Here is a 20,270-nt window from a genome sequence, read left to right on the forward strand (position 1 = left end):
TTACTTTGGATTATTTCCAGGGTGGATAAAAAAAATCAGATTTTTTAATTTGAACTGGATTTTGTCAATTTAAAAATAGAATACAAAGAGTTATAATAACATCTCAGCAAAAACATGCTGCACATACACTTACAACCTCATGAAACATGAATGACTGGTGCTATTCTGCCCAGCTTAACTATCAGCTCTTGGTTCTTGCAAGGTCTCGGCTTGAAATTTCTGTTTCTCAGCAGACTGCAGTAACATGTGTAAACACATGCAGCTTGGGTTGGATTGTTTTGTTCTGTGCTTACATGCTGGCTGATTTTGGCTAAGCAGGGCAGAGGAGTTAGTTAGTTAAGACATTGTCTTACCAACAGAGAGACAAATATAGAAAAAAGGGCTGAGGCAGCATAGAAAGGAATCGTGGAGTGGACAGAAAAGAAAAAGAGAAAACTTTCCTCCCCAACATCCAGGCAGCCTGTGGAGTTCATTGCCGGGGACGTGCACAGGCAAGAGGCAGAGCTGGGCTCACAAAAGAATTAGGTCGGTTCCGGACGGGCAGGTTCCTCACTGGCTGTTGGCCAGGAGGGCCCGGAGGGGAGCCCTGTGCTCGGAGGCGCAGGGACACGCGGGCTGCCCCAAGTTGGGATGGGATGATAGGACCCCTCAGCATTGCCTTGTTCTGCTCCTGCCTTCCGACGCACCTGGCACCACCAACGCGGGGTCCCAGGACGCTCCACTCACCTCTTGTCTGGCGCCTCCCACCGCTCAGCCTGGGGGTTAGCGCGTCAGGCCCCCCTCTCCTCCACGGTTTGTTCACTGCCGCTCCCTCTGTCCCGTCCTCTCTCTCACTCTGCCCTGCAGCCCCTCGCCCACTGTGGGAACCAAATCTCCTCTGTTCTGTGCCCGACAGCCCGGTCCCGCAGCACTTCTCCTGCGAGGGCGCGGCTCGTCCAATCTCTCCCTCCCACAGTGACCCAAGGGCTCTGCTCATTCGCTGCCCTGCTGGGGCCGCTTCCCCAAGGCTGGGTGGGGCAATCATCAACCGAGCAGCTCTGTTCTTTCCTCCCCCCGCCCTAACTGCCTGCCCTGCCTGGCTTCCTACAGCTCCTAGGTCTGCTTCAATCCGCTCCAGACACTCCTCCCTCTATGCAGGGTGTGACCGCCGTTTCTGAGTGGCAGTCTCTACGGGGCAAATTTCCAGCTTCCCTGAGCCTGTTAGCACTCAGTTTACTGCTCCCTGGCTCTTCCTCCAGGTGCTGGCTATGGGCTCAGTCCTATCCCCCTCCAGCCTGTGTCGCTGGACGCCCTGTCACAGACACCCCAACTCCAGATGGCTAACTGTAGGAGGGGGCAGGTATCGTCTTCACTGCCTCTGACATAGCTAGGCCCAGAGACCCTCCCTCTTCTGCCCAGCGTCACCCACCCCCATTGCATGCCATCTCTTCATTTCTTCCCCCAGGATTCCAAGTCATGCTGAGCCTTCAGAAAGTCCCCATCTCTAGCTAGTGCCCTGGCTCTCCTTTCAGGGGCAGGCTGTGCAGGTAACAGGCCTACCTGGCTACCAGTCCTGCGTGGGTAGACACCCCATGACAGTCGGAAGACAGGGCTGTGAGCTACACGGTCTGACCTAGAATGTCTGTTGTTATGTTCTTAAACTTCATCAGAATTCTCTGGAGAGGTCCCTGCAAGCTCTGGCCTATGGGTAGAAATTCAGCCTCTGCCAGATTATTTATTTCAAAGTACACTTAGTGAACAAAGAATACTGAAATGAAATTTGCAGTCCAGGAAACATCTCGTTCTCTGTCCTGGGATTTTTTAAAACCTTCTTTAATACTAACTTTGAAGTAAAATGTTTCCTTTCGATGCCATCTGCTGATCAATGCTCTAGACTTTGGCCTCTCATTAAGCTGTATTTTGAGCTCATGACCTTGATTCAAACTGGCATCATGTTAACCTGAGAGCTTGAACAGCAATAGACTGTAGTGCGCAGGAAGCCACATTTCCCCCCTCCGCACTCCCCTGCCCTCTGGCAAAGATTCACAGAGTTTCAAGGTTTGAGTTTTATAATTCTTCCATAAAAAGGCTCTAATATGCCCATCATAACTACCTGCTCTTCTTCTTGAGAGTTCCCGCCTTACAATTTCCGTTTCTCAGCAGTCTGCGGGAACACAAGCAAAGACACACAGATTGGGCAGATTCACTTGGCAATGGACCCTCTCTGTGCTGTTTCGTATAAATGTGATCTGACGAGTAAATTCCCAAGCTGTTTACTGTGTTGAGAGGGAAAAAGTTTTAGCTTCTCAAATCCTTATGGCTTGTTCAATTAGTGAAGTAGGTTTAGAATCTCTCCCCCAACTACACAATGCAGAAAGCTTCAGTAACAGAAATCTCCAGTTGCCACCGTTTGTTGTTCTCCTATGTTATAACACATAAGACAGGCCCCTATTTAGGAACATGATGGCCACAGACCACAATGGTGATGCCATGAGTCTATTCCCTGTTTTACTTCTGCAGAACTCAGTTCTCCAAAGGGAACCCCATTCTGTACTTGTTTTCTCAAGAAAGAGAAGAGCCAGTGAATTCAAGAGTCTTACTCCAAAAATAAGTGACAGGGGGTTAGCTGGATTAGGCTGTATTTACAAAAGTAAGGAGGAGTCCTGCAGCAATTTACACTGTATCTACACAGCAGGATTATTTCAGAATAGCTGACGTCCTGAAATAATTTAGTTTGTGTCTACACAGCAAACAGTTATTTTGACTTAATGTTGAAATAATGTTGAGCTGGAGGACATCTTACTCCGACACCTGTAACCCTCACTTTACAAGGAGTAAGGGAAGTTGGAGGAAGAGTGTTCTAACTCGGACTTCCTGCGGTGTAGACAGTGCCAAAATCCGAAATAAGCTATTGCAACTTAAGCTACGCAATTGATATCACTCAAGTTGCATGGCTGATTCTGACTTTAGCCTTGCTGTGTAGATGTGTCCCTAGAGACCAACAGACTTCATAGGGCACAAGCTTCCATGGAAAAAATCCACTTCATCAGATGAATTGGAGTGAAAAATACAGAGGTGGAACAACAAAAGAGAGAAGTTACTTGGGTTAATCAAATCAGGATGGAAGTGACTCATTCACAGCAGTTGATGTGGAGATGAAACTATCAAAAGAGGGGGAAATTGCCTTTGTAGTGCATTAACCAGTCAAAATACTCATTTAGGCTTGTTGATTGTGTTGAATTTGCAACACAGCTTAAATTTAAAAAACAACACATGGTGTGGAAGCACCTTAAAGATTAACAAAACATGTAAATGATATCATCAGCTTTCATGGGCACAACTCACTTCTTCAGATGACCGGAGTTTTGAATTTAGGATGTGTAGACCCAAAATAAATAGGGGAGAGGGGAGTGGTGGAAAAAAAGATAAGCTGCTTTTTACAATCCATAGATTGCAAGTTCTGCCTACTTGTTTTTCCCTTTGATATTTTTATACCCCTCTGCTTCTTGTTTCCTGCTCCCTTCCTTTTTTCTACTTCCTCCTTCTCCCCTATTTATTTTGCTGAGAGGGTCAAATGAGGGTGAATGCTAGAAACAGGGCTACTTACAGCCCCAAAGCAGGGGACCTCTATTAAAACTCACACTGAACCAGTCACAAAGAGCACTTCTGTTTGCCGTACTGGCAGCAGGAAGTCCTATGAGAATCCTCTGAGATACTCCAGCTTTTCCTGTGTCACAACCAACAGCGCACCCGACACGGATAAGAGGTTATGAAAACTAATCGCACCAACCTTGAATAGGTTCTTCCAATCCTAAAGGACCAGTCCCGTTCCCAGGTCAATTTATACCTCAGATCTTATCCAGGAGAGCACACTGGGTCAGTTCTTTGCAATCTAACAGACAGACAGACAGACAGATAGATAGATTAAGGTTCATTGCCAATCAAGTACTTTGATTCATTTGACTAGCCCCCGTTACAATAGGCGGGTGAAGCCTGTTGATATCTCTCTGAAACAAAATACTTGGAATGTCAGAACATGGTCAATATTTATCACTCTATATGCAAGACTCTGACATGCACATGAATAGTAGAAACACAATATGATAAGTCATAATATCACTGAATTCTGTGACAAATCCAAGGCAATAATTGCTTTGAACAACATTGGATTTGATCCACTTTTGCAGCATGATTTCTATACCTCTTAGGTGAGTCAGCCAAGAGCTAAAGAAAATAGTTAATTTATCCCTACAAGCTCTGGCCGATGTCTGGAACCAAATAAACACCACGTTAATGTAGATATTGGTGTTCTCCGTAGTATAAGATTCTTGGTATTTAGCCATGAAAGCAAGATGGCGGTGTGCCTCAGTTTCTCTGCTCATGTAGCACATTACGTGTGGAATAGGGTTGCCTGGTGTCTGGTTTTGAACTGGACAGGATTCACTTGTGCTCCTCTGAGACCGTGCGCGGGACGGGCAGCACCACGGGGTCTGCATGCGCCCGGGTCAGCCCCGCTTCCTGCTGGCCAGTTCCTCCCCGCTCCATTCGTCCCCCGGCCAGCCGCACGTCTCCCCCACCTGCCCCCAGCCCCTTTCTGGCCAGCCACGCTTCCCAGCAGCCAATTCTCTACTTCCCAGTCTGCCTCGCTCCCTCTGACCTCCTCCTGGCCAGCCCCACTCCCCCCCCATGCCCTCCTGGCTAGCCCTGCTTCCCACCAGATGGTTCTCCTCCTTCCCCATTCTCCCCCAGTGAGCCCCGCTTTCCCTTGACCTCCTCCTGGCTAGCACCACTCTCCTCCCGCCTGGTCTCCCTCCCCCACATCTGAGATCAAGTGTATCTGGTATTTATTTTGAAACCATCTGGTAGTCCTAGTGTGGAATGCTCTCTCTCTCACGTGAGACGTTCCAACACAAATTACAGGCACCGACAACTGGGAAATATAAGTATTAGTAGGTCTTTTACCGTATAGTGTGACATTATGTACCACACTGAACATGTTCTGGGGATTTCCTAAAAGATCATGCGCATTGGGCAGGTTTACAGTTCTGGGTAGCAGCAGCACATTGGTTACAAAAGTGGACACCAGCAACAAGAACAAAGCCATTGCAAGCGCACATGTACCGTTCTTTTTTTCATCCTTGGCTCAATACCTTTCGAGGGCTGCAATTTAGAGTTAACCCGTGAGACAGCTGCATTATCCACAGCTATGGCAAGCTCCGAGGCCCCTTCCCCACCCAAAGCACTGGACAAAAACTCTGCCTTCCACGCAAACAAACCCTTAGACCACCCTGGGTGGTTCAAGCTAGTCTCCACACACTGGGACTGATTCCATGGAACTATTTGCAACAAATGGAGTTCTTCCTGAGCAGGTTTCTCTTCCACAAGCTTTACTAGGCCTCCGTCCAGCAGCACCACAAACTTGATCATATCCTCAGTCACGGTTTCAGCCAGACAGGAATCTGCTGCACAGAAACATCGTCCTGATCTCTGAGTGCCTCCTGTCCTTGAATGAATTCCAGCCTCGCCTCTGAGCCTGAGACAGGCCTTCAGCAACCTCCTGCCAGACACACAGCTCTCTCCCTCAGGCAGACACAGAGGGTATGTCTACACTACCCCGCTAGTTCGAACTAGCGGGGTAATGTATGCATACCGCATTTGCTAATGAAGCCCGGGATTTGAATTTCCCGGGCTTCATTAGCATAAGCGGGGAGCCGCCATTTTTAAATCCCCGCTGCTTCGAACCCCGTGTAGCGCGGCTACACGGGGCTCGAACTAGGTAGTTCGGACTAGGGTCCTATTCCGAACTACCGTTACTCCTCGTGAAACGAGGAGTAACGGTAGTTCGGAATAGGCACCCTAGTCCGAACTACCTAGTTCGAGCCCCGTGTAGCCGCGCTACACGGGGTTCGAAGCAGCGGGGATTTAAAAATGGCGGCTCCCCGCTTATGCTAATGAAGCCCGGGAAATTCAAATCCCGGGCTTCATTAGCAAATGCGGTATGCATACATTACCCTCCTAGTTCGAACTAGGAGGGTAGTGTAGACATACCCTGAGAGAAACTCTCCCCTGGATCACAGTAAAACTGGCTAGACACAGACAACTGCCCGGAGTCAATTCTTCTCCCGCCCCTTCTTCTCATATCTCCCTGGTAGTCACAGGGGACAGCAGAGTTGCATTCAGACTCCTTTGGGGGCTGGTCTATGACATCAGCCGGATTGCACATTTCTGCCATGTCATCATCAAAGGACAGAACAACACAGTGACACACGACTCCCAAGCGGATACCGTCTCTGCCGCTCTTCCCATTTCCCCCTTGATTTGGAGTTCAGTCTGGGAACTCCCTCCTCAGCTTCGCTGAGTCTCTCCTCTGCTGCTGGTCGCTCCATTCACCTTGTCTGGACTTCTTTCTCTCTTTCAGCAGCTCCTCTCTCCAGCTCAGGGCTCCTTTGCTTCTCCCTTACATGAATCTCAGCAAATATTTCTTCCTAATCGAGCTCCGCTTTGATTAATTCTGCAGCATCTCTGTCCATTAGCAAAGATTGCAGTTCGTACTTAGTGGCTTTCTTTCTGGAGGTGATTCCTTTCGCTGAGCATGGGTCTCTCAGGTCTTTTATTTTAAGATCCTCATTTCATTGCTGACTCATGGCAACTGCTCTTTGGTTAAGCTGATAAGAAGCGGGGGAGGGGGTAGGTATCTTTATAGGGGCAAAAGGCAATATGCCCTGTTTATTGAGAATACCACGGCAAAGCAGTTAGCATATGCCTACACACACACAAACATACAGACACACACACGCACACTGTACCACCAGTTGATGATATATTTACCAGTCCGTGGTCCATGGTCAACAGGATTGATCATGTATAAAAAAGAGCGGGGGCTCTGGCAGTCCAGACCGATGCTCCCATCTTTGACAGGACGTACCCCAAAGTTTTATGCCAAAGTTGTCCCTTTTCATAGTCGTTTTACTTCGCTGGGATCGGTAAGTTTACATCATGCTGTAATCAACTGTGCTTTTAAGAGTGCTTGTTTGCTTAAGCTGTTCTTCTCCTATCACAGCTATCTTGTCCCAATGGATAGGTGCTTGCCTCATCTTTATCTGCCCATCATCCGCAGTTTGGTGGGAGCAAACCACAGTCTCCTGGCACTTTTACATCTGTCCTCCGCTCCTTCCTAGAGTATCTGGCCTTCACGCTTATCTCGTAACACACATGCCTCATTCACACACACAAACCAGAATTGATTTCTTTGGTACATAGACCCAATATGAATATTTAAGCAGCAATATCTACTTACAATGAAAAAAAACCCAGTCATCGAGCCATTTTACTTGTTTGACAATACTAATTTTAAAACATAAAACAAAATAATCAGACTCTATCTCTGCCTTGGAATCAGCTTTAGACACAATATTCTGGCTGGTGCAGCTTTACCAGAAGGTAAAGGTCCTTTCTGCTCTCAGAAAGGGTGGCTGGCAGAGTTCACATGACTTTGCATAAAGCTACACTTTAGCTACGTGGCTACACTTTAACCAACCAAACTCTCAATCCCAAAATCCAAATTTAGAAGCACGTAGGGGTCCTGATCCAAAGCTTCACTGACCTGGTTCTGTGGATCCAAGCGTGACTATAACAGATTCTGGGGGCACCGCTGAGAGGGTAAGTGTTTAGGACCAGGGCTGCTTACAACCCACAAAGGGGGACTTCCACTGTAAGACCCCGAACCAGTCACAAAGAGCACTTCTGTTTGCTGAACTGGCCAGCAAGAAGTCACATGAGCAATCCCCTGAGACACTCCAGCTTTCCCTGTGTCACAGCCAGCACCGCACCTCACTCGGATGAGAGGTTATGAAAACCAGTCCCACCAACTCTGAACAGGTTCTTCCAATCCCAAAGGAGCAGCCCCATTTCCAGGTCAACTTTTACCTTAGATCTTATCCAAAAGCGCAGGCTGGCCCAATCCTTTAGTATCTAACATCGAAAGGTTTATTAATGAAAGGAAGAAAGAAAAGGCTGAGAGTAAAATTTATAGAAATCAAGTTACATACGTCAATTGCAAAATTCCTGGTGCAGGCTTATAGCCGAGGTGGAAAGTCTGCTGTCTCATAAGTCTCTGGAATATATCCTGTGCTAGAAGGGGGCATTAGTCCTTCCGGGCCCAATTCATGGCAAAACTGCTTCTGACATGATGAGGTGGAGTGAAGACAAATGGAGGAAACTCTGGGGCCCTTTTTATACGCTTGCCCAAGTGGAGAGAATTCCACTGTCCTCCTTGTGTGAAGGTAACTCCCAAAATGCAGTTTGTCACATGACTAAGTCACCTGTCCGGGTCCTTTTTTGGCCATCAGCCATGGCGTACATGCTTGACTGCAGGTTTACAGGAAAATTCTTCAGATGTGTATTGGCAACACTATCGGGTCATTGTTCGTCAAGTACTTTGATTCACTAGACTAGCCACCCTGTTACAATAGGCGGGTGAAGCCGGTCAATCCCTCTCAGGAGAAAATACTTGGAATGTCAGAACATTGTCAATGCTTATCACTCTAAATGTAACAATCAGACATGCGCACGGATAGTATAAAGAGAATCAGGAAAACATTGGCTTCCAATAGAATCCTCACATACCACTTTGCACAGAATTCGGGGCTAACATGCAACAGTGGGCGCAACCATTTTCTGCATGGACACATCAGAAATCCAGTAAGGTCACACGAACCCTGCTTTGTACCCCATTGCCACCTCTGGCCACATAGCTACAAAAGAAACACAATCACAGGACTAACCACATAAGCCACAGTATTACAGGCTCACCCACCTGCACATCCTCTCATGTGCTGTCTTCCATCCTGTCCCGATAATGCCCCTCTGGCTTGGATATTGGCCAAACCAGACAGTCTCTGCACCAAAGGATAACTGGACCCAGATCAGAAAACCCACCCCAACACTCTACAGTGCCCCTTATCCTGCATTCCCCCTGCTAGGGCTGACTCTAGTTCTGTCAGTCTTCTCCTGAGGTCCGGCACGGGCGGGGGGTGGGGGGAAGGAGGAAGGGAAAGTTTGGAACTAGAACCAACACCCAGTGCTCACCAGGTGAATGCCCTAGCCACTAAGTGATCTACCTCTATGGTGTAAAATCTATAGGGGAGCATTTTAACCAGCCTGGACAGTCAGTTATGGATTTGAAAGCAGCCTCTTTCTGCAAAATAGTGATAGAAATGTAGCCGTGTTAGTCTGGGGTAGTTGAAGCAAAATGCAGGACAATGTAGCACTTTAAAGACTAACAAGATGGTTTATTAGATGATGAGCTTTCGTGGGCCAGACCCACTTCCTCAGATCAAAACCATTCTTTCTGCAAAAGAATTTTACAATCCTATGACAAAGGGAGACAGCTGCATTCAAATTCCTTTGCAAATTCAATACTAGCCACTTAGGACTGCGTAAAGATTGTAACTGGTTAGCACACTACAAAGGCAGTTTCCCCTCTCTTGATATCCACATCTCCACATCAACTGCTGTGAATGAACCTCTTCCACCCTGAGATGATTAGCTTCATTAACACAAGTCACTTCTTTCTTTTGTTGTCATTATGTATCCCCCTCCCTCTGTAACTTCCACTCCAGTTCACCTGATGAAGTGGGTTTTCCCTCATGAAAGCTTATGCCCAAATAAAGCTGTCTCTCAGGTGCCACTGGACTCAGTAGTGTACCAAAATTAAGTGCACTTTAAGCACAGTCAGTCTTAGCTGATTTTTTGGGTAACTTGATTTAAATCAATGATTTTTGTGGTGATTTAAATCCTTGATTGAAATCAATACACCCTGATTATTTGTTAGTTGATTGACCGCACATTGGAAAACCGGAGAATCAAGAGTTAAACCAAATCACAAAACTGAGTTGGCATTAATCTCTCTGAGTGGCAGAAGTTTAAGAAAAGGCTTGTCAACTATACGTTGGTTGAAGCCTTGGAGTTTCCAGTCCTGAAACCAGAAGTGTTTTCTGCTCAACATAATGGCAATGAAAAGGACCGCAAATCATAACAGGGAGGAAAAACTGCCTGGAGAAACTGGAACAGCAGGCTGCGTGCAAGCAAAAGACTCTACTGAGCTAAGGTGCTGAGTGTTTGGAAAAGAGCAGGGGAAAGCCCTAGAAAAAAGAACAACTGGCTGTCTTGTCTGGTGAGCTCCATATGAGGGAGCCAAAGAGCCAACAGTCACTCACACCTTTCAGGAAGTGGTTCATGTATTTTTCTGTATAGATTCTCACTGCAGGGCATTGGTAAAATTAGAATGAACACCATCTACTTGTGGGAGCAGATTTATTATCCAGTCTGTGCCAAAGAGTCCACTTGTGTTATCTTGAGGATAAGGCTGTAAGAGAGAAAGCGAGACCTGCCTGGACTCCATTCCAGTGTCTGGCAGGAAGGCAACTGTGTGGCAGTTGTGGATTTGAGGTGTCTGAACGGGAAAAGCTTCAGTAATTAACTATCATATTCACTAATCCTGTGGATAAACTGAGTACATTGCACTTCTACAGCAAGGAGATATACCTGCATTGGTTGATCTGGAAATGTGTCTTATTAATGAATTAATCAGATCAGAATACAAAGAACCATGTACTGCATATCGATTATCAGAGACAGGATACAACAAGCTGGGGAGGAGTCAGCATGACTTTATGTAAAGGGAAATCCTGCCACACCAATCTATTAGAATTCTTTGAAGTGGATCAACCGCCATGTGGACCAGGATGACCTGGTAGAGATAGGGTACTTAGATTTTCAGAAAGCCTCTGACAAGATCCCTCACCAAAGGCTCTTAAGCACAGTGAGCTGTCATGGGATAAAAGGGAAGGACTTCTTGTGGAATAGTACCGGGTCAAAAGATAGGAAACAAACGGTAGGAATAAACGGTCTCTTTTTAAAGCGGGGAGAAGAAAATATCAGGATCCACCTGAAGAACCGGTCCTGAGACCCATGCTGTTCAACATATTTATAAGAGACCTGAAAGAACATGGCACATTGTGATGTGCCACAGTTTTCAGATAATAGAAAACTAATCAAAACATTGAGTCCAAAGCTGACCAAGAAATGCTTCCTGTTCCCTGGCTCACCTTTCAGGTACAGGCTGTGCAGTTAATAGGCCTACCTGGCCCACATGGGTAGACACCCCATGGTATGGGAAGACAGTGATGTGTTGTGACTAAGAATGGCTGTTCTTATCTTCTTAAATTACATCAGAGTTCTCCTGGGAACGCCCTGGAAGCTCTGGCCTAGTGGTAGAAATTCTGCCAGATTATTTATATTTCAAAATACTTTTGGTGAACCAAAAGCACTGAAATGAAATTGAATTTCAAATGTTGAATTTAACCTGAAAGGAAACATGTCCACGCGCACTGTGAGTTTTTTAAACCTTCTTTAACTGTAACATTGACGTAAAATTAGAAAAGAGAAGATGTTTTTCATCAAAGCACCCTGTTTCGAAAATGCTGAAAACAGCTCGTGTTGATCTTTTTTGGAGTCTGGTTTCCCCAATTAACACAATCTGGTGAATTCTGCATAAATGTTTCAATTCACACAAAACTTCCCATTTCAGTAAAAAACAAAATGCAAAATACTTCACCCGGCTCTTGTTAATAGTGCTCAAATCGCATAAGGAAACCTGCAGCCAAAGATTAAAAGCAGAGCTAAGCCTGTCAGAGGGCAGATGTTTACCTAAAAGGGGAGTAGACACATCATCCTAGGGGGTCCAAATAGCCCCAGACCTTTGGCTTTTGGGGGTCCAGGTGTAAAACATCTGTGCCAGGGATGTGGAAAATCAGCATCTACAGCCTGTGCCTACAGGAGACTTGGGGAGCCTGGAGGTGGCCAGGGTTGGGGAGTACCCATGTTGTGTTTTCAGCTCTCCACCTTGACTCAAACAGGTGCAGAGGTGACCTGGGAGCTTGAAGAACAATGGGCTGTGGTGCCCAGGAAGCCACATTCACCCTCCGCCCCTTCTCCCTAAGGCAATGATTCAGGGAGTTTCAAGGTTTCAGTTTTATATTTCCTCCATAAATAGCCCTACTAGGCCCCTCCCATGCCGGCCTTACCGGGGGGGGGGGGGGGGAGGCGAGGGGCAGAGCAGTGTGCCCGGCTCTGGGCCACAGCCTCTGCTCCAGCTGAAGCCATAACCCCGCAGTGCCGTATGCACAGCTGTGTGGGGAGCGCTAGCGCCAGCCTTGCTGACCCCAGTGGGTCAGCCGAGGGTGGGAGGCCGCAGGCAGGGCGACGTACCCAGAGCCAGACACACCCGTTCCCAGGGAGTCAGACACGTGGCCCTCCCTTTGGTCTGCGTCTCTGACACACATTCTCCCTCCGCAAGAGAGGGACACGGACCTCGTACCCCACAGCCTGGGGGTTAAATGAAGAGGTGTAGTAGGGTTGCCAGGTGTCCGATATTCACCCGGACAGTCCGGTATTTTTGCCTCCTGTCTGGTAAAAAAATTCAGAGAATATTGGACACCTAAGATGTTTGTGTGACGGCGCGTTGGGGGTTCCCCGTCTCCTGCACCCCAAAATGGCACAAACAGACTGCACCAGCCAGTGGAATTGAGGGTGGTTTATTGCTCCTCCAGCACAGCGCAGCACAGATGTAATCTGGTTACAGGAACTGGGGCTAAGAGGCCTCAGTGCCCCCCCTTGAGATAGGGGAGTCCCAGCCCCCTCCCCAGCTCCTTATTCCCTGCCTTCCAGCCAGCAACTAACTAACCCTCATCCAGCCCTGCCCCCCAGCCAGGACAGCATCCACCTTCCTTTGTTCCTCTCCATGGGGGGTGTCTGGCCACTGGTTCAACAAGTTTGGCCTTACCTCTGCCTAGTGAGGCTTTCCCTGCTGGGTCTTGCTCCAGACAGCAGGGGTCACAACAGCCCAGCAAGTACCCCCACTACGTCACAGTTCTCCCCCCTCCAAGAGCGAACTGAGCAGGGTCACTCCGCTCATGACCTAGGGAAGTTCGGGTCCTCTGCGTGGGAACCCGCCCTGGGGACATGGGTGCTCCCCTTGACTCGGGCCGGCCGTGGCGAGGACCCACATGAGTTGGCTTCCCTCTGTCCACTCGCCGCCCCACTCCAGGGCGACTGGCACAGGCCTGTCCTCGGGGGTCACTCCCACCCTTCCACTGGCCTTGAGCCCTGGCCAGGGTCTCTCGGGCCGGGGCCATGAGCCCAGTGAGCCTTCTCTGGACAGCCAGGGCGGCTTCCATCCCCGATGCTCCATCCAGGGAGGTCTTCCCCTCCCATAACTCTCTCAGCAAGCCCAAAGGGTCCTCTATCTGGGGTAGAGACCCCCAAGCTGCTTTCCTACTGTCTTGGGCCTTCCCGCCCCTCTGGCAGGAGTCACAGGACCAGCAGTACCGCTGCACGGCTGTAAAGATTCCCGGCCAATAGAAGTGCTGGAGCAGCCTCAGCCGGGTGCTCCGGATCCCCCGGTGGCCCCCAACGGGGACATCGTGGGTCAAATACAGCAGCTTGAGGCGATACTTTCGGGGGACGACCAGCTGCCGCTGGACCCCCCCATGCCCTCGCCTTCCTGGGGGGAAGCCATTCACGGAACAGGAGTCCACGCCCCCGCAGGAATCTCTCCTGGCCACCTCTCCCCCAGGGCTGAGCTGCACAGAGGCCAGCCTGGTCCCTCAGCCTCTGCAAGGAGGGGTCTGCCTGCACCTCAGCCTGGAATTCAGCTGCTGAGGCAGGGATCAGGACCTGTTCCTCGCCCCTGCCTAGGTCCGGAGTCCCAGCCTGGCTGGACCCCGTGTCCACTGGGATGGGACCCTGAGGACGCTGCCCGGAGTCCTTCCCTAGACCCAGGTTGTCAGGCCCCCGCTGGCTCTGGCTCCGGGTAGTGACTAGAGCCCGCTGGGATTCATGGGGCCACTCCTCTAGGTCATTCCCCATCAGCATCTCGGTGGGCAAGTGCGGGTGCACCCCCACTTCCTTGAGGCCTTCCTTCGCCCCCCATTTCAGATGCACCCTGGCTACAGGCACCTTAAACGGGGACCCGTCTATGCCCTTCAGGGCACAAACAGACTGCACCAGCCAGTGGAATTGAGGGTGGTTTATTGCTCCTCCAGCACAGCGCAGCACAGATGTAATCTGGTTACAGGAACTGGGGCTAAGAGGCCTCAGTGCCCCCCCTTGCGATAGGGGAGTCCCAGCCCCCTCCCCAGCTCCTTATTCCCTGCCTTCCAGCCAGCAACTAACTAACCCTCTTCCAGCCCTGCCCCCCAGCCAGGGCAGCATCCACCTTCCTTTGTTCCTCTCCATGGGGGGTGTCTGGCCACTGGTTCAACAAGTTTGGCATTACCTTGGCCTAGTGAGGTTTTCCCTGCTGGGTCTTGCTCCAGACAGCAGGGGTCACAACAGCCCAGCAAGTACCCCCACTACGTCACAGTTTGGTACTCTGAATTTTTTCCCAGCCAGGAGGCGAAAATGCCAGGAACCTGGCAACCCTCCAAACAATCAGCACCTGGCCTCCCCCCCTCAGACTCTCTCCTGGCTCCCAACACCCCCAGCCTCCATGATTACCTGGTTCGCCAAGGCTGCCAGCACAAAATGGCTGCTGGCCAAAAGGCCTAGGGGAAGCAATGCTTCCCCTATGTTTTAGTGCTCAACTGCTCCCCTGTTCCTATCCCTGCACTCATTCTTCAAAGGGACAAGCTGTTTTAATGCTATTTATATATATATATACATATGTTTTGCTTAGTAAGTCTTGGATTTTTTTTTCCTCAGCAACTTTAGTCTCCCCTCCCACCATTTTTTTTCCCTTCAACAGAATTTTTTCCTGGTGTTTTTTTGGGGGGGAGGGGGAGTTCGGTATTTTTTTTCAACCATCTGCCAACCCTAGATATAGTGGCCCCACGGTTGAGAGAGAAACAACCAGGGGGAGGTTGTTGGCTCTTTGCCTGCACACGCTGGGTTTCCAGAGCTAGCGCAGGCCGATAATACACAATTCAGAGCTGTAAAAACACTGTAACGGGGCAATTTCTTGCAAGATCCTGGTCAAACCTGATTGGACGGAGTTTCTGCTTTTGTTGTCGGCTTGGGGCGGGAAGCAGAGCCCTCCAGGTGCTAATATCAGTGCATGTGGGGGGTAAGGGGAGAGTCATTCAGTTGTAAGACCAGCAGAGACCCCAGCCCCTCGGGGGTTCTCCCCACCCTGCTTCACACTGGAGTCTCCCAGCACCTGAAGGCACAGGAAGGGTTTTGGGGTCACTAAGCTGAGTTTAAACTGGTTCTGGGCCTGCTTCCTGATCAGCAACCAGACCGTCTAAGGGGCCGCTCATCCTTAGGGAAGAATTGGAAGGGCCAACGCGGAGCACTGGCCTGCTTGGGGGAGGAGTGGGGCTCTGACAAACTGATTAACCTGCCTCTCGCTACTTGTATTTTTTCTTTGTAACACTTTCACTGGCACCAGCCCATGTGCCGCCGTCCTGGGCAGAGAACCAGAGAGGGCTGGACTCTGTTGCCCCATTTTGTCCTCGTGTGGACGGGGCTGGCTGAGAGTGTGACTGGCCCGGCTTTTCCAGCAGGGACGTAACAAAGACAAACAAATCAATAATGTGCCAGTGACATTCCCTTCCCTATCCAATTCATGGGCCGGGCTCGTACAGCCAATTGCCTGTTGAACTTTCCGGGTGTCAATCTGGGCTTCGCTGAGAGTTATCATAGAATCATAGGACTGGAAGGGACCTCGAGAGGTCATCGAGTCCAGCCCCCCGCCCTCAAGGCAGGACCAAGCTCTGTCTACACCATCCCTGACAGATGTCTATCTAACCTGTTCTTAAATATCTCCAGAGAGGGAGATTCCACCACCTCCCTTGGCAATTTATTCCAATATTTGACCACCCTGACAGTTAGGAATTTTTTCCTAATGTCCAATCTAAACCTCCCTTGCTGCACTTTAAGCCCATTACTCCTTGTCCTGTCCTCAGAAACCAAGAGGAACAAATTTTCTCCTTCCTCCTTGTGACACCCTTTTAGATATTTGAAAACCGCTATCATGTCCCCCCTTAATCTTCTTTTTTCCAAACTAAACAAGCCCAGTTCATGAAGCCTGGCTTCATAGGTCATGTTCTCTAAACCTTTAATCATTCTTGTCGCTCTTCTCTGTACCCTTTCCAATTTCTCCACATCTTTCTTGAAATGTGGCGCCCAGAACTGGACACAGTACTCCAGCTGAGGCCTAACTAGTGCAGAGTAGAGCGGCAGAATGACTTCACGAGTTTTGCTTACAACACACCTGTTGATACAACCTAGAATCATATTTGCTTTTTTTGCAACAGCATCACACTGTTGACTCATATTCAACTTGTGGTCCACTATGACCCCAGATCCCTTTCCGCCATGCTCCTTCCTAGACAGTCGCTTCCCATCTTGTATGTATGGAACTGATTGTTCCTTCCTAAGTGGAGCACTTTGCATTTCTCTTTATTAAACTTCATCCTGTTTACCTCTGACCATTTCTCTAACTTGCTAAGGTCATTTTGAATTATGTCCATATCCTCCAAAGAAGTTGCAACCCCACCCAGTTTGGTATCATCTGCAAACTTAATAAGCGTACTCTCTATCCCAATATCTACATCATTGATGAAGATATTGAACAGTACGGGTCCCAAAACAGACCCTTGAGGAACTCCACTTGTTATCCCTTTCCTGCAGGATTTAGCACCATTAACAACAACTCTCTGACTACGGTTATCCAACCAATTATGCACCCACCTTATCGTGGCCCTATCTAAGTTATATTTGCCTAGTTTATCAATAAGAATATCATGCGAGACCATATCAAATGCCTTACTAAAGTCTAGGTATATGACATCCACCGCTTCTCCCTTATCCACAAGGCTCGTTATCCTATCAAAGAAAGCTATCAGATTAGTTTGGCATGACTTGTTCTTCACAAACCCATGCTGGCTATTCCCTATCACTTTATTACCTTCCAAGTGTTTGCATATGATTTCCTTAATTACCTGCTCCATTAGCTTCCCTGGGACAGACGTTAAACTGACCGGTCTGTAGTTTCCTGGGTTGTTCTTATTCCCCTTTTTATAGATGGGCACAATATTTGCCCTTTTCCAGTCTTCTGGAATCTCCCCTGTCTGCCACGATTTTTCAAAGATCATAGCTAAAGGCTCAGATACCTCCTCTATCAGCTCCTTGAGTATCCTGGGATGCATTTCATCAGGACCTGGTGACTTGCTGACATCTAACTTTCCTAAGTGATTTTTAACTTGTGTATCCTATCTTCTAAACTTACCCTCTCTCTGCTTGTATTCACTACGTTAGGCAGAGCCTGACATTGTGGTGGCCCTAAAGTGTTAGCAGAAGGATCTAGATCAACATACAGGCTGAACCTCCCTGGTCTAGGACTCTCTGGTCCGGCAACCTCCGTAGTCTGGCAAGACCTAGGGAATCCCGGGTGCAGCTGCTGCCCTGTACACAGGGCTGTGTCTGGCAGTCAAAGAAGCTACCCTGCTATGAAAGGTAACCGATTTATATGGGTCGAAGTGGTTGGGGATGCGGGACCCCATCCCTCGTGGACAGGCTGGAGTGGCCTCCCGGGACACAAAAAGGGGCTGCTTCATGACAGCGGGAGCTGCCCCTTTCTGCTGCATGTCAGGGATGGCAAGTTCTCTAGGGCTGGAGCAGATGCCTGCCTGCACCCACTGTGCAGAGCTGAAGCAAAGGAGAAGGAAAACAAACAATCTGTTTGTCTCTGTCTGTGGGATCGGAGGAAATCTGGTTGTATCTTAGGGCTTTGCTGTATACAGTAGATTGAGAAATGTGTCTGGGATGGAAGCTGGAGGCATGAAGGTAAGTGTAGAGGTCGGTAGGGTTCTGGCATAGACTGGTAGAAATTTGTCCATTATTTAATTGTTCTGTAGTGTAAGTAATGGACAAATTTCCACCACTCCATACTGAGTAAAAAAAACAGATTGACGGAGCCAAAAAAGTACCCAGACATGAACTCCTTCAAGACAGACCCAAAAGAGAAAACAACAGAATTCCACTTGTCATCACCTAGGCTACGTCTAGACTACAGGCTTTTGTCAACAGAGGCTTTGTCGACAGATAGGTTGTGTCTAGACTACATGGCTCCATCAACGGAGCCATGTAGATTAGGGTTGTAGCCAAAGGGAAATGAAGCGGCGATTTAAATAATCGCCGCTTCATTTAAATGGCTGCTGCGCTGAGCTGGCAAACAGCTGATCAGCTGTTTGTCAGCTCGGCGCGCTAGTCTAGACACTCCACGGTCGACGTCAAAGCCCTTTGTCGACCGCCCTGTTATTCCTCGTGGGATGAGGTTTACCGGGGCGGTCGACAAAGGGTTTTGATGTCGACCGCGGAGCGTCCAGACTAGCGCGCTGAGCCGACATACAGTGGATCAGCTGTTTGTCGGCTCAGCGCAGCAGCCATTTAAATTTAAATGAAGTGGCGATTATTTAAATCCCCACTTCATTTCCCTTTGGCCAATAAACAAATCTACATGGCTCCGTCGACAGAGCCATGTAGTCTAGACATACCCATACTGTCAACAAAGCTTCTGTCGACAAAGAGCATCTAGACTACATCCAGTTCTGTCGAAAAAGCAAGCCTCTTTGTCGACATGAGAGTGTAAACGGAAAGGACAGTGCAGATGCAATAACGCCTTCTGTTGTCAGAACTCTGTTGACAAAAGGCGTTATCTCCCGTAGAATGAGGTTTACTGCCGTCAACAAAACTGCTGAGTTCTCTCTTATGTCAACAGAACTTGGCGGTAGTGTAGACGCAGGTATAGTTTTGTCGAGCAAAGTCTACTTTAGTCGCATTATCCACAATCTACAACCTATCTTGGAAAATGATCCCTCCCTCTCAGAAGCCTTGGGGGAAAGGCCAATTCTCGCTTGCACACAACCTTCCAAATTGAAACAAATTCTCTCCTGTAACCATTCTAGACAGCTACATCATAAACATAGGGTATGTCTACACTAGCCCCCTAGTTTGAACTAGGGTGGTTAATGTAGGCATTCGAACTTGCAAACGAAGCCGGGATTTAAATATCCTGGGCTTCATTTGCATATTCCCGGGCGGGCGTCATTTTTAAATCCCCTGCAATGAGGTATAACAGTTAATCCGAACTAAAGACTTAGTTCGGATTAACTTCTGACTGCCGCATGTAGCCACAGGCTGTCAGTTCGAACTAAGGGGATTTAAAAATGGCGCCCGCCCGGGAACATGCAAATGAAGCCTGGGATATTTAAATCCCGGGCTTCATTTGCAAGTTCGAATGCCTACATTAGCCACCCTAGTTCAAACTAGGGGGCTAGTGTAGACCTACCCATAGAGTCATAGAGGTGGAAGAGACCTCAGGAGGTCATCAAGTCCAGCCCCCTGCCCAAGGCAGGACCAATCCCAATTAATTAAACCCAGGTAGGGCTTTCACAAGCTGAAACTTGAAAACCTCTAGGGATGGAGATTCCACCACCTCCCTAAGTAATCCATTTCAGTACTTCATCACCTCCTAGTTTTTCTTAATATACAACCTAGACCTCACTCACTGTAACTCGAGACCATTGTTCCTTGTTCTGTCATCCGTCACTACTGTGAACAGCCTCTCTCCATCCTCTTTGGAACCTCCCTTCAGGAAGTTGAAGGCTGCTATCAAATCCCCCCTCACTCTTCTCTTCTGCAGACAAAACAAACCCAGATCCCTCAGTCTCTCCTCATAGGTCACGCACTCCAGCCCCCTAATCATTCTGGTCACCCCTCTGCTGGACCCTCTCCAATGAGGCCACATCCTTTCTATAGTGGGGGACCCAGGACACAATACTCCAGATGTGGCCTCACCAGAGCTGAATAAAGGGGAATAATCACTTCTCTCGATCTGCTGGCAATGCTCCTCCTAATGCAACCTGATATGTCATTAGCCTTCTTGGCTACAAGGGCACACTGTTGACTCATCTCCAGCTTCTCATCCACTGTAATCCCCAGGTCCTTTTGTGCAGAACTGCTACTTAGCCGGTTGGTCCCCAGCCTGTAACAATGCTTGGGATTCTTCCGTCCCAAGTGCAGGACTCTACATTTTTCCTTGTTGATCCTTATCATATATTTTGTGGCCCAATCCTCTAATCCGTCTAGTTCTCTCTGGACTCTATTCCTGACCTCAAGCATATCTACCTCTCCACCTAGATTAGTGTCATCTGCAAACTTGCTGAGGGTGCAATCCATTCCCTCATCCAGGTCATACTGGCTGGCTACATCTACACTGGCATGATTTT

At 48.6% G+C, this 20,270-nt stretch overlaps 1 protein-coding gene across 19 annotated transcripts in view; it reads right to left on the bottom strand.

The window, feature by feature from the left end:
- The window catches only part of LOC102458804 (alpha-1,4-N-acetylglucosaminyltransferase-like), a 101,755-nt gene that overhangs the window by 5,696 nt on the left and 75,789 nt on the right, over positions 1–20,270 (bottom strand). For 7 of the 19 annotated variants that reach the window (XM_075937247.1, XM_075937243.1, XM_075937251.1 and 4 more), the window contains 2 exons: positions 3,770–3,871; positions 2,093–2,143 (listed from right to left, as the gene is read on the bottom strand). Coding sequence is in view for 1 of the 19 variants with exons in the window: in XM_025178209.2 (XP_025033994.2) it covers positions 727–1,024 (298 nt within the window). In the remaining 18 variants the exon portion in view is untranslated. Of the gene's footprint in view, positions 1–133; positions 156–726; positions 1,441–2,092; positions 2,144–3,769; positions 3,872–5,100; positions 5,560–8,027; positions 8,388–20,270 lie in introns of those variants that run through there. The other 12 variants (XM_075937246.1, XM_075937255.1, XM_075937257.1 and 9 more) reach the window with 9 other exon arrangements.

The sequence above is a fragment of the Pelodiscus sinensis genome, chromosome 10, assembly GCF_049634645.1.
Source record: "Pelodiscus sinensis isolate JC-2024 chromosome 10, ASM4963464v1, whole genome shotgun sequence".
In the NCBI taxonomy this organism is placed as follows: Eukaryota; Metazoa; Chordata; order Testudines; family Trionychidae; genus Pelodiscus; species Pelodiscus sinensis.